Source organism: Spea bombifrons, chromosome 12 (genome assembly GCF_027358695.1).
Source record: "Spea bombifrons isolate aSpeBom1 chromosome 12, aSpeBom1.2.pri, whole genome shotgun sequence".
NCBI classification, from domain to species: Eukaryota; Metazoa; Chordata; class Amphibia; order Anura; family Pelobatidae; genus Spea; species Spea bombifrons.
Genome location: NC_071098.1, coordinates 27456540 through 27471145, shown reverse-complemented (window position 1 = coordinate 27471145; position 14606 = coordinate 27456540). Strand labels below are relative to the sequence as shown.

Genomic DNA, 14606 nt, shown 5'->3' with positions numbered 1-14606 from the left:
TTCAATATGTTTATATGGTTTCATTATTGGTCATCTTACATGTTGATACTAAACAGAATTTTAAAACAAAAAAAAAAGTTCTCATGGTTGTACTTTTACAATTTAATTCTGACTGTAATCCCTTCTGAGAAATGTAAAAAAAAAAAAAACAAAAACAAAAAAAAATCCATCATACCCCCAAAACCCCCCAAAAAGTAATAATTTCTAGAAATAAAAAAAAACACCTTTGACTGCGTAATCAGAATATATCAATTAACAAAACACTCATGGAGTGGAGTGTGGGAATACAGCTGGTTCGCTTGTTGTACGCGTTTACTTAAGATGAACGATAATGGTGCCAACCCGACACTCCCTGCACTGACTTCACAAAGTCTGAAAAGGGGTTGCTAAAATTAATGCGAGATAACGTGTAATGCTGACAAGGGCGAGATGAGGTTATACTCCCAAACGCACGGCTATCAAGGAAATAAAAAAAAATAAAGCTTGATTTTACCCAGAACGTGCAAACTCCCCACCCGAAACGATAGGAGGCTATGAGAAACTCAATCAGCCTCTTAAACGTTTCTGTAGTAACCTAAATGGTTAACAGATCCCTTATGGAAACCAAACAGCAGTACTTTCAAACAGGAGTTACTACAGACGATTATAATCCCTTTGTGTTCTTGTTTGAAATTGTGAAAAAGCCCATTGTAACCCGAGCCGTGCGTTTGATGACATCACTCGTACCTCGGATTGTTGGGGGTATCGGGTATCTCTTAGATTTCGTGTCGCCCGCCGTCTTTTCATTCGACACCTGTTCTAACATGCCTGGGTTTTGTGTCCTTGTAAATGTAAATTGTGTTTCTCAATTCTTTCATTTTCCTGGATTGTTGAAGAAACAACAGAAGTGGTTCTTATCACGAAAGAAGCCAATTACAGTAATTCAGATGATAATCCCCGTAGTACATTAACCAGGTCCTCTACCGCTAAACACCCAAGAAAAAGCTAGAGACATCCATTTAGATGTTAGATAAAACACTCAATCAACTTGTTCTGCCCATTTTTTACATGCTTGAACCTTACTTGGACCCAAAGCAGTGCTGGCACCTTATAACCTAGAGGGCATTTAAAGCCAACTAGCCCCCCAGCACCTCACCATAATGAACGCACACATACTAAACACACACACCTCGTGTAGAATAAAATAGAAAGGGCAAAAGCACTAGAAAGATAAAACAATTAGGTAGTAAAATTGTAATCGTCTATTATGGAAGGTTTTGTAGATATACAGCCGCAGACCACTTGCCAAGGACCCCTCTTCTTGGCTGGATAGTAGAACAGTAGTCGCAGGGGGGTTGTGGTTGCGCTTCACATGGATAGTAGTTATAAATAAACTCCCTGAGGAAGCCTGCTGTTAGGCGAAACGCGTTGTGTGCTATTTTATATTTTTACTAGGTTTTATTACCAGCTTGAATAAATAGTTATTCTTGCTCCTGGACTTGCTTTTACCCTTTTATTTATTTTATCTGGAAAAGCCATCTACTACCACTATATGCTTGGTGGGGATCATACCACCTAAGCGCAAAGGAGTGAGCAATTCCAACATTGCTCACCAAAAAGTGAGTATAACCGACACCATATTCTACTTTTAATTGTACCTTTTATACGGAAAGCACTGTGTCTGCCTTTTCTTCGTAATCTCGCATGTACACCACGTTCCAAAAAGTCATCAAAAGAACCGTAAGAGTACGACGCAAGAATATCCCTAGACGAGGATCATATCGCCCAAGCGCATATTTTGGGGCTAATCATTAAGCCTCCATAAATCGCGAGTACCATAATGTGGCATTTTATTTCATCTGCTTGATAAGACATATTACATCATTGTGCTTTTCTTTCTTTTTTATAACTACTATCTGTGTGAAGCGCAACCACTACCCCCCTGTGACTACACCTTGTGTAGAGCCTGAGTAATGGTTGAGTTGCATGAACTTACTAAGCCTCACTTTCATGGCCCTTGGCTTTGGCTGTTTTAAAGTCTAAATACTTTATTACAAAGCTGGTCTGAGGATAAAGAGGCACTTTAAGGCCATCAGCCCCCAAATGACGGGCAACAACTGGATACGAGAGGCCACACATTAGGTTCCTATGCTTGCTCAGTAAATGGTCATCATGTACAACCAGTGGGCCCACACTGAAGGAGCAGATAGGGTTAGTATGAAGGGTTGTCCTGCAGCGGCCCAACAGGCGATTGCCTGGCGTACCAGACGGCCATTCCAGGCCTGCATTCTCATATGAAACCTCTGACCCCCTACTTTGACTATAGCCTCTTATCTAGCATTTCTCCTCCTTCGTTTCCTCCTATGCTTTGTTTAATCGTTTTGTTGATTGAATTCAAGCCTATTGACCAAACGTAGAGCTCGTGCATGCAAGCGCGGGCATTCCCTTAATGATTTTTATCACTTTGTATGAGTCACCGTACACCCGCGTTAAGATATCATACTGTACTCTAAAAATGTTTCTTTAACTGTGTTTAAGGGGCAGTTACTCAACTCATACTTAACAACACTTCATCACGGCATAGGCTTGTCCATCGTGATAATCAGGCTTGATCTTTGGATTGTTTGCCAACATGCTCCGAAGACTATTTGTTCTAGGACCTGTTACAATATAACATTTCTTCTGACATCACTTGAAGTAACCAGTAAACGTTCTTGTATTAGGAAAGAAATGCGATAAAGGGGAATCTTAAAATACTTTCTAAGAATCTTCTGACCCAGGATCGGAGCATTCCGAATGAATAATACTTGGCTACGTCTTCTTCCTAAATTTTGGATGTTGCGACATTCTAAAATCCCAGGAGTTCTGAAATGTGGCACGTACCCACAGGTTTTATTACTGGTGACGCATCTCAGGTTGTGAAAGGATTTATGGCATAGGAAGTCATTGGTTTCAGGCATCATAAGTTACATTGTATGGTTACATACACTCACTGGGCACTTTATTGGGTGCACCTTGCTAGTACCGGGCTGGACCCCCGGTTGCCTTCAGAACTTCGTCATTCTTTGTGGCATATTTTCTACAAGGTGCTGCAAATATTCCTCAGCTTTAACATACTTTATCTGCTTTATACTTGGGGCTTACTAGAAATGATTCTTAAAGTATTCTGTTGAGTAAACTAGAAGCATGCCAGATATCTTGATGGCAGGCAAACACTCATGACCGGTTAAATATGTCAGACATATCTTACAACATCGTTATGACATAGCTACACGTGTGATCACACCAGTAGTCTGACTTTCCGTGTACTCACATGCCAACAAGGAAGGAGCCGATTACTTGTTTGTGCAGAATACCTGTTTAGATGATAACAACCCTCATTGTGATTTATGTTTTTACTTGGAGGGATAACATATTTATGTAAATTAAAAATGTAACATTCTTCTCATTCCAGACCAACTATAGTCTGCGAGCGATCTGTGTTCATGTACCATCTAAAGCCCATCAGGGCTACTTTCTTCATCAATATCATCCATTATATAAACAAGGACTAAAAACATATATGATAGGGCTAAGAGATCGGGTTAATGGAAGTTGGCCGCTCCCACAGTCCATCTTTTATGATGTCATGGATGACATCATTTCAAAAGAAAGACAACTGACCTTCTCCACCATAGCTGCACATTTCCCTTATGCCAGAATACAGCTTGAAACGTTTATTACAGAGCAGAGTTAAGTCTATTCCAGCTTCAAGGCACCTTTAAACTACTCTTGGCAGTTTGTGTTCTGGTAAGAACCTCCCAGCCTCCCTTCCCCAACTTATGTTACACTTTACTGGAATTAATCTCGAGGCAGCCACGCGTGTCAACAAAACCCAAACACGGACTGTAAATTGAGAAAGACATCTTAGAAGGCATTGTCTACTTGTTACATGTAACAATCTTGACTGAATATACCGTATTTCGAAACATTACGGAAAATAATAATTCTTTTGGACTTCACCACCCTTTCCCGTCCTGGAGGGTTTACTGGAAAATATTCTCTTAACCCCCTGCCATCACAGCCTGATTCGTGCCAAGGGGCATTTAGACCTAAACGAATGGTCCTCCAGCTTCTTCATGCTTGGCTTCACCCGTGGTGAAAGTAGGACAGCTCGGCAGGCTAGCATGGCATCGGGGCAAATTCTATAAAAGCGTGGGGAGTGATAACGAGAACGTGTGACAGAACATGTGCTGTCGGCCCATTATGAAAAGGATTCTTAGATGTAGTTCTTGAATGTTTTGGATTCGGAGATACTTAGGGCCTCCCTAACCTCTGCAAAGCTTCTAATCATAAAGACAAAACCACAGATATAAAGATGAATGAGCTGTTCACTTCGTCTCCCGCTTTTTATCTTAATATTAAACCAGCTATTGATTTCCTTGACCGAGTTCATTAATTCTACACGTAATCGGGTAGCACTTTAGATCTGCAGGGAAGCATTTAGAGAGCGTGGAATTTTGGGCCCTAATACAAAGCTAAAGACAGGGCTGCGTGGTCTCACCCCACACTCTACCCGTGCATGCAATGGGGCCCCCAGGCGCAAAAGTCAGGAAAGGGGCCCCCAGACATGGATACTGGCCCGTGTAGGCCGTGTCCTGGAGGGCAACCCCCTATATACACTTTCACGGGACCCTAGTTGTACCCCCCTTATGGCGGACTTGCATAGGAGATAAAGCCAGAATTGAATCCAGCACTTTTTTTTAATCTTATTAAATTAACGCTATATATATATATGAATTAGCACCATAAACTGGAATGTAACACTCTCTCACGGTTAGACTTTAGAAACGAGAGGAATACGTGGGTTTAAAATAATCTATAATAATGTCAGGGACAGAAACATTTGTAACCATGGCAAAATGTTGAGATTAGATTACAGGCCTATAGACAAAGAAGAAAAGTTTGCGTCTCTGGCTTAGTAGATATAGGTGAAGACGTGATATCAGGGTACGGAATTATTATGCGAATTCTGCCACTTTTTGCTTCAATAAAGTCAATTTATCCCATACCTCTCAGCCCAATCTGAGCTCTGGATCCAGAGCCTCTATCGCAAGAGGTGCACTACATCGGCAGAACGTGCGCATCGATGTCATATCAGCATGTTACAATGTTTTAATGGACACCCTGAGAAGGTCTTTGAGGAGGCCAACTCATCCTCATTCTAATTGTGAGGGTCAAGGTAGGCTTCCCGCGTCAATGGACCCTCTCTGGAGCCACCAACGGCTACCGGTCACACCAGCAAATTGCTACGTCAACATCGTCACCACCCTGTAAAATCCCACATTGTCTATCATAAGGACTTTGGGGTCTATGTAGAAAAAGCGGTTCTGGTGCAAAGTCGTAAAAGTGGTCTTCTCACCCAACAAAATGTTCCACCGTTGCACCGATAAATAAATACATAAAGAAATATTATAATGTGAACAAAAAATAATAATAATAATAATACCAGCCAGATTAGAAAAGAAAAGAGAACAGGCTAGATAGAGGGGAGAGGGGGTGTCAAGCCTGTCCTCTTAACCTGCTACCTAGCCTGTTAAAGGGGAGATAGAGGGGAGAGGGGGGTGTCCTGGGGTAGAGAGATGGGGGTAACGCCACGTAATATCCATTTTCCGATCATCCCAGAAACACATCATGGAAAACTGAAAGAGAACGAGACTGGGTGACAGTATAGGGAGTGGAAAAGATGAATACTATCTGGTAATAAAGATAAGAAGTGGATCAATATGTTAAGTAGCCATGATGTTACACATAGTTGCAGAGAAGGAATTGGTTGTGATATGGGGAGGGGGTCAATAAAGGTGGAGGCAGCCTCACCTAGCGTGTGGCTATTAGTATGGATTATAAATAACGGGCAAGCTCGGTCCGCACACACACACACACACATCATCTGTTCACCGAGACTCCGCGTAGCCCAAGGTAAGTGTCAGCTCTTCTGGTTACCTTCTCTCTGCACTTTTTGCCCCCTGGTTATTAGTTGACATTAGGGTCTATCTGCAGCAGCAATGCCCAATCTGCACGTAGACACAACTGGATTTAAAGGGTGGCAGCTTGAGGCTTCTATACGAAAATGGTAACAAGTAAATGCCTACCTTGTTTCCTCTTTTTTTTTTTTTCTTTCATATGAGTTATGACATCATAAATGCCAATTCGATAACAGCGTTTATCACATAGATCTTGAGCTTTGTCTTACGTTTCTAGCTTTGTCAGAACCTTAAATGTACGGACTGTTAGAAGCGCTGCGGAAATTAATAAATAAAATAATATTACTAGTATTATAATAATAATAATAATAATAATATTGTATAGCATCCAGGAAACCATTGCTAACTGGGACTAAAATTGTATCTTTTCTGGTCCATGGATTTTCACCCTGACGAGATTTTAAATAGGATTTATTAAAATTTCCTTCTGAAATATTTATTAGCATTTAAAATATTTATTGCGATAATGTATTTTTTTTTAAAGATATGTGAAGCAAGTTATATATCCACACATGCGCATGCACGCAGTGCACTCTGTCTCAGCTTCTTGGTTATTTATGGTTTTACTTTCATGGTGCATCTGAGTGCGTGTGTGTGTTAGCATGAGTGTGTGTGTTCGCATGAGTGTGTGTGTGTGTGTGCGTTAGCATGAGTGTGTGTGTGTGTGTGTGCGTTAGCATGAGTGTGTGTGCATGAGTGTGTGTGTGTTAGCATGAGTGTGTGTGTGTGTTAGCATGAGTGTTCGCGTTAGCATGAGTGTGTGTGTGCATGAGTGTGTGCGTGAGTCTTATTGATTTTTTTTTCCTGTTGGGTGAAATTGTTTTTCTAATTTGTCCCTTTACGAAAATACAAAACACTTTGTGATTTAAAACAATTTTGAAATTCACATAAAATCAGCATAGCCTATCACTACCTGCTTTTGTGTCACATGACAATTAAGCATTCCCCTGAAAAATAAACATGGAGGCAGAGATGAATTCAAACGGCACCTACCCTATATATTAAAAACAACAATATACCGACCCTTTATAATAGAGCTTAGGTTAATTTCTGTGCCGTCATTTGCAGATCAAAATGTCTTACCCAGTCGAAATGCAGCCTACGGAGGTAAAGGGATTTACCCCCTCTAGCAGCCAGTGGAGTTCTGATGTCATGGACTGTTGTGAAGACACAAGTATCTGTAAGTTATTAAAGATAAAATTACTTTACGTGGTTTCAGGGTCCACGTAGTGACAGGAAAGTGGCATTTTGTGGCAGAGGTCATGACAACGACAAACATGGATGCCAGGATCTCCCTCCTCAACACCAGAGAAAAGAGACTTCAAGAGAAACCGTCGTTGAATCTGTGGCAATAGCTGGCAAAAACAAGCTATTCCACAGTTCTTCTCATGGCCCCATCCCCCTAAATCTGCAATATCCAATCACTTTGCACCAAAGGGGGGGAATAACATAACTCAAGGGGAGAAGTACAGGGAATAATTATGCAGGACGTTAAAATGGCTGCTCGCATGGTATACACACCCAATGGTTTCCAATGTATTTCTGTTTATAATCTGCAAACATCATTACCTGACCCAGAATGGCCATCTGGCACACCAACTGTGCGCTACGTGCCGTCGCAGCTACATCAGCCAGCCCTTGGCCTTAAAGCGCCAGGGTGGCTTCTTCATGGCCAGTCTTTTTGCAGTCACGATGACCTCCAGAATAAATCATTCTATATACGGTTACTAAGCCTTCTCTTGCACTCTCTCCTCAGGTCTATGTGGGGGATTTGTCCCTTGTATTTTGGCTTGCAGGATAGCCAAGGACTACGGAGAGTGCTGCTGCCTGCCTTGCCTATTCGGCACAACGGTCGCCATGCGCACAGGCATGCGAGAGCGATATCACATCCCGGTAATGTGCTTTTACGTGTATTCTCCCCAATATCATACCAAAAAAAAACAAGTAAAATGCATTTCCTGATATCAATCTGTTGCCAATTATGATGTCATCTGAACACTTATACACAGCTAATTATTATACGTACGATGAATATGTAAGGATACTTGTGAACTATGACATGAGTACGAACGCGTGACTAAGAGGATTAAGGTTTTGGCAACACAACCGCAAGCAAATATACTACGCAGCTCTAGGGTTTAGGCACCAGGCCTGAACTGGCCAGTTGACACACCGGGCAAATGCCCAATGGGCCGCTGGTCATTGGTGCCCCATGAAACAGATACCTACCAGGGCCAGACTGGAGGTCACGAGGCGGCCATGGCACTTTATGGCCAGTGGCCACTTGATGATGTAAGTGCGGCCAACGGCGAGTACAGAGACAAGGGCCGTGCAATAAAGTGAACGTGGGCTGCGCTATAAACCAATTTATATTTGTCTCTTTTTTTGTATTACAGGGCAGTATCTGTAACGATTGCGTATGCCTCACATTTTGTAGCCCCTGCACTTTGTGTCAGATGGCTCGTGAGCTGAAAGCCAGACAGTGAAGACAGAAGAGCCTTGAAGAATATCACCGGCAGTCATACGTGGCCCCTCAAAACGATCAATCATGGATTATAAATGTCACAGAATGGGTTAGATCCCTCTTTATGAAGCAACATAAAGTAATTTAGTTTAAAAGTATGATTTACAAAGAGCTGAGAATACGCATCCAGGACGTCGTACTCCATCTTTAGACGTATGGGTGCCGTGGGTAGCCCACGGATATTTGACGGATGTCAGCTCAATAAACTCAATAATATTATTAAGGAAAATCTATGTTATATTAAATACATGGCCAAGGGAGGGCTGCCAACATTCAGCCCCGGGCTCGATTTCATCCAGGTGGACCAGTAATAGAGCGGCCATTTGAAAGACACCATGCATGGTCTACACCAGGGGTTCTCAAACTGCGGCCCTCCAGCTGCTGCAGGACTACATCTCCCATAATGCTCCTTCAGCTAAGGGGCTGGCTGAGGAGTATGGGAGATGTAGTCCTGCAGCAGCTGGAGGGCCGCAGTTTGAGAACCCCTGGTCTACACCAACCAGTCTGACCCAAAAGGGGTACAGAACGGAATTGTGTTTTGGAGTAAATTCTTTTTAGAGCTGGTTTTACTCTGTATGCAAGTAAATCAGGCAATAAAAGCATCCTACACTAATGTCTCCTGTTATTATTATGTTTGCCACGACACTTTCTTGTTATGAATAATAGAGAGTTGACATGTCCAGTGGGACAGCAGGAGCTTCCTCAAATATCTGGACTGCAGGACACTTGGGAAGTACGACGAAGAGTCTGGGTGCAATGTAGGAGAAAGGTAAACACCAGTTCTCACATAAACCCAAGTACAAAGTCCCATAACCAACGTTCTCCTCTGTATAATCTTTATTGTAGTGCCGTATAAAACGCACAAGGAAACATTTGTACAAGGTCACTGCTGGAGCTATCGGCCATTTCAACGGAGTGATTCTAGAATTTGGAGCACAGACTATTAAAACAATACTAGGGCCCCTGCTGATTGGCCCTAAACAACCGAACAAACGTGCTCAAATAAATAATTTTTCTTCCAACAATGTGCCGGTTACTCTCCCCAATGACCTATTTACACTATGGAGGCTGTGCCCGGTCACACGCTAAACAAACATAAAACCGTAACATGCATGGTCTCATATCCAGCTGGCCGTCACACTTCCATAATCTGGCGGCCGCCAGCCTTAAAGTGCCAGGGATACCTCATCATACCCAGTCCAGTTCTGCCCTCAACCAACCCAAGTAGCTGCAGCCCATCGGGGAGCGTTCATCGCCCCAACACAGTGATCCACCCTGAACATGGAGGTAGCCCAACCTTTTGGGATAGTAGAAACCTCAAGGGGTATTTTTAAAAGTTAGACATAAAAAAAAACCCAAAACAAAACACAAATGTTTGCTTTATGATACAAACAATAAAACTATGGCTGGTTATTCAGGTATTACCCCATCTCCGCTAAACATCAATATTTTTCCATGAGATAACTAGAGTAACTTCAGGGGGAAAAAAAGCTTGTTGTCAATAAACATTTTATAAGGAAGATAAACAAGCCCAAACCTTTGACAAAGATATAAAAAAATAAATCAAGCTCGGTAACCAGGGATTTTATGAACAGTTGCACACAAAGCAGGAAGTCATTCCAACGATGATACCCAGTCAACCCACAAACATCCTGGGTGTTGGCTGAGGGGTAAAAACGTACAGGGAAATTGTGATACTTTGTATTGAAAATGTACTTCCTTCTAAATAAAGAGGGCTGGGTGCGCCAGGTTCATTATAAGCAGAAGTACAAGAAACAGGGCAGGTATTAAAAGGGGTAAATACTTGGTAGATGTCTCATAGCTCATTTTTGGTTCTTCAACATGACCTTCTGTCTTCCAGGAAGGTTCCCGAACTAGGATTCTAATTTTTGTTCGGGAACCTTCCTGGAAGACAGAAGGTCATGTTGAAGAACCAAAAAGAACCCCTTTTACTACCTGCCCTGTTTCTTGTACTTCTGCTTATAATGAACCTGGCGCACCCAGCCCTCTTTATTGAGAAGGAAGTACATTTTCAATACAAAGTATCACAATTTCCCTGTACGTTTTTACCCCTCAGCCAACACCCAGGATGTTTATGGGTTGACTGGGTATCATGTCAGCCACGGACGTCAGATGTTAGACCTCTCTTTGTAATTTCTGAATTTATTATGGATTTATATATCCTGAGTAAGGCAAGTTGAATGTGATCTACTGCATACAATAAAAAGATTAAAGAAATCACGCACATGTAATAGCCATAGATACTTCAAATCTGAGTCCTAACGTGCAACGTTGGGGCCTCTGTCTGCAAGATGTGTTGAGGAACCCCCTCTTCCTTGCGTCTTTCCAATTGTAGAGCTGAACGTCATCTCGTGTGACATCAGAACCCAATTATTGAGCTAATAAAACATAGGTGCTAATTTTCTACATTAGTACCATTGGTGTCGGCTTCAGAGGATCCACTTGGGCCCCAAGAAACCCTTGCGGTCCATCTACAGCCTATGGGCCCCTCAGAGGTCCATCTACAACCTATGGGCCCCTCAGAGGCTAGTCTTACTCCTCTAAAAAGTAACATGGGTATTTGAGGATCCTATGGTCATCCTCGGTTAGTTGTTTCACTTAGAATGCTCTCTAATTTGTAACCCTGTGGGCCAGTTGGAGACCCCTCACTGGTTTTCATCATCCTCTTTCTAACTCGTCCGAGAAAAAAGGATGGCCAATTTTCATTCAGAGAAAACCAACATCACTGCACGTTTACACAATAATCACCAAAGCAAATAATCTGTTCAAGCACAGATGTGTAAGCACTTCCCAGAAACCGAGCACACGATAACTGCCCAAACCTGAAAAACTGGTGAAAAGCAACACAAAAAACAATGCAAAAGCGGGAAGAAAAGAAAAGTCAGGAGAGTTTTTCCTCTGAGACTTAAATTAGATCTGCCCCGTTTTACTTATTTTTAAGGTCAAATACACTAAATTAGCTTATGTAGTGGGTTTTTTTTTTACCAATTAACTAAGCCAATATTTTATATAAAAAAATCTTATTATTTTTATTATTATTGATTGTTTTATATAGCGCCATCAAATTCCGTACCGCTGTACAATGGGTAGACAGGACATGACAAGTAGCAATATTCTAAAATATAAAAAATTGGGGAAAATGCCACTGTTACCAGGAAAAAGTGTTTTTTTGCCCAGAGTATTGATAATCAATTATGGTGATAGATTTCGTAGATCCAGCAAACAAATAAGCAGGACAATTTAAGCAGAATTGGTGAAGACCATTCATTGAATTTTTACAAGCCCTACAGCTTATATATTGGAATCCAACCTATCATATGGTGTCTAGAAAGTCTCGTAAAGCAATATTTGTCAATTATCATCCCCTGGTAACCATTTGTATTATGGTAGATCGGGTTTCGGAAACATTTCTTGGTTGAGCGAGTAGAGACATTACAAGGTCTCTGTCATGATAGAGTATCAGTACATAGTCATGCAGATTCCAGTAATAATGGATCATTATGGGTTTCGTTATTTTGAATTTGTTCTTTAGAGAGTCCGGTGTCTCATTTGGTCGAGAGGGGAACTACCATTGTTGTTTAATCTAAAATTCATGGTCAATGGACACACAGATTAGGCCTTGTTGAAGGCAAGCGTTACGAATATCAAAAGACATTCCTTCAAGTGTTACAGAAATGACGACCTTGAACAGCAGGTTTTCAGGTCTTATCAAAAAAGTACATTACACGGGATGGGGAGCTAGAGGAAAAACTGGATATTGTCCAACAACAAATTGCCTAAAGACGTGTTTAAACATAGAATGGTTTCAGACTATTGAGAAACTGAATGTCACTCTACAAAAGCAGAAAAAAAGACCTATTACAGTCAGTGAAGTTCACTATTATGTTACTGACTGTTTAGTGACTTAACCCAAGACCCTGGGGTCCTCCTGCAAGCTGAGTCTCCCCATGTAGATATCCTGATTGGATCTATATGGGATTAATTCTTATGGTGTAAATAAATTCAAATATGAGTGGCGCTATGACGTGGCTTATACTGAGTGACCTCTGGGCTTCCTAAATAGGTAGATCTAAGGCAAGTGCCGAGTCTGCTTTATGGACGGACAGCTGGGAAAGCTTTCTAAGACAAGGTCTACAGTATCTTTATGCACTTATTTTTCATTTCATTGATCTCCATGGTAAACGCTGAAGACCCCATCCACACAGCATCCATACACACTCACTGCCAAAATTCTGTATTATGAGTTCATGGGTTCCCAAATGGGACACTCAATGAAGCTTGTTGGGCTAATTCATCCACATTCTTTCCATCGCTTAGTAAGAAGGCTAAAATAAAAAGCAAATATCCAGGGAGGAACCAATTTGCCTACCCTGGGCTCATGTTTGCTTAGCAGGTCTATCAAAAACCGGGTGCCTGACGTCAGAAGCATTTTTTGTATCTCCTTCTGAAACGCTCACATACGCTAAATCAGTTGTTGAGGACCAAGAATTCTTTTCCCTTTGGTGAATGTAACTTAACTGGCTTTTATGGCAGGATCTGTACAAATTACTCCAGCAACAAAGTCTTTCAACCCAAGAATTCAGAAGTCATTTCCGAGACGAGCTATTGACACGTAGGACGCTGCGGGTCCTTTTCTGCCCAAGGCTCGCTTAGGGCTTCGTTTCTTGGAAATGAAGCGTTTGTGACCTTTTCACAGGTGGACTGATAGATACTAATCTTCATCTTTTTTGTAAATAGCTAAATAGTCATGATGGCTGAAGGTATTTGTAGTGAAACTGATAAAAAAGAAGACGACAAAGGTACTCAAGAACGATTACCTAGAACACCAATATAATTTAAGAATATATAAATCCTGGTGATGCTGGTAATATACGAACACGACGATAGTGATAATAATCACTAAACAAAGGGAATTTTGCATTTTGTCTAATTTGTCTGTATTATATGTATGTGAGTCTATATTCGTTTGTAATGGATTCAAATCGAATATGAATAAAATTTATAAAAAAAATAAAAAAACTAAGTGAAGATGCGGTTTGCCATTCCATGTATATATTCACCAAAAACAGAGCCCCCCCAAGAACAAAAACCTTGTTTCACTGAAGCATCATAATGTGGATGTTATGTGACATTTAAGGAAAATATTTCAAAAATATATATTTTTGTTCCATAAAGAGCGACTTATATGTACAAAGTCTTTAGAGTTAAATTGTACGAATTCTGGAAACAAAAAGGTTTGCATCTTTTTTGGATTTGTCTTCTCTGAACAGATATCTGGAATCGAGTTAATTCCTTTCTTGCGTAGAGAAAGCCAGACCCTTACTAATTAACTTAAGGCTACGGCTAACGCTACAAAGCTAATGATTCTGTAACAGAAAGGCGAATGTATAGGCATAAAGTCAGCTTTAGGCTGCGGAAATCTCCTAGGAGTCGGCCCGTTGTGATAACGCCGTTTTGTTTGACAACAGCTAAGGAGAAGTGGAGCGTAGATGCTTATGGTTTTTTTTTCCATGGTTTCGATCTCCAAGAACGCAGAACGCCACCCACCGATCTTCTGAAAAAAAGGTTTCTAAAGGCAGAGAAGAATAAACATTGTAACCGGTTTGCCAGAGCCAATGGCACACCTCATGAAATTACTTCTAGGAGGGTTGGTCAACATAAAGCGCGTTTTTTTTTAACAGGGTGTTTTATGGAAACAAAAGGTAGTGGGTAGCCCAATTTTGAGCTAAGACTCAAAAACACATAGGCTCAGGTTACTCACCGACTCAATGACCCAAGAAGGGCAAGATGTGATGCATTAAGAGGAGGAGCACGCAGAAAACCGTAGCTGGGTTACAAGAAAAATGGTGGTTCCCTTCAAAAGCAGATCTCTCTCAGCAGGACGGGACCAGACAAGGTTCTGCATTTGCCCGGCGTGCCAGATGGGCCTGGTGATGGGATATCCATCTAAACCATTGGGTCGCTACAGCCTGGCGTGACCCTAATGAACACCAGTCGTGGATAAAAAGTAATTAAATTCTACACGTTGACTAAACATGGTGGAAACTGTAGGGTAGACT

General features: G+C 41.4%; 1 protein-coding gene across 1 annotated transcript; it reads left to right on the top strand.

Annotated features, from left to right (window-relative positions):
- The first annotated feature begins 5802 nt into the window (after window positions 1-5802).
- Window positions 5803-8847, top strand: LOC128470652 (cornifelin homolog B-like). The gene is made up of 4 exons (XM_053452557.1): window positions 5803-5937; window positions 7071-7182; window positions 7759-7895; window positions 8399-8847. Exons 2-4 carry the CDS (start codon window positions 7077-7079, stop codon window positions 8486-8488), a joined length of 333 nt encoding a protein of 110 aa, XP_053308532.1. The 5' UTR covers window positions 5803-5937; window positions 7071-7076; the 3' UTR covers window positions 8489-8847.
- The last annotated feature ends 5759 nt before the right edge of the window (window positions 8848-14606 follow it).

Excerpts from the sequence above, each read along its gene's own strand:
- LOC128470652 (XM_053452557.1), top strand. The coding sequence starts at position 7,077 with ATGTCTTACCCAGTCGAAATGCAGCCTACGGAGGTAAAGGGATTTACC. Across the intron at positions 7,183-7,758 it reads TTGTGAAGACACAAGTATCT|GTCTATGTGGGGGATTTGTC; the intron begins GTAAGTTATTAA and ends CTCTCTCCTCAG. Across the intron at positions 7,896-8,398 it reads GAGAGCGATATCACATCCCG|GGCAGTATCTGTAACGATTG; the intron begins GTAATGTGCTTT and ends TTTGTATTACAG.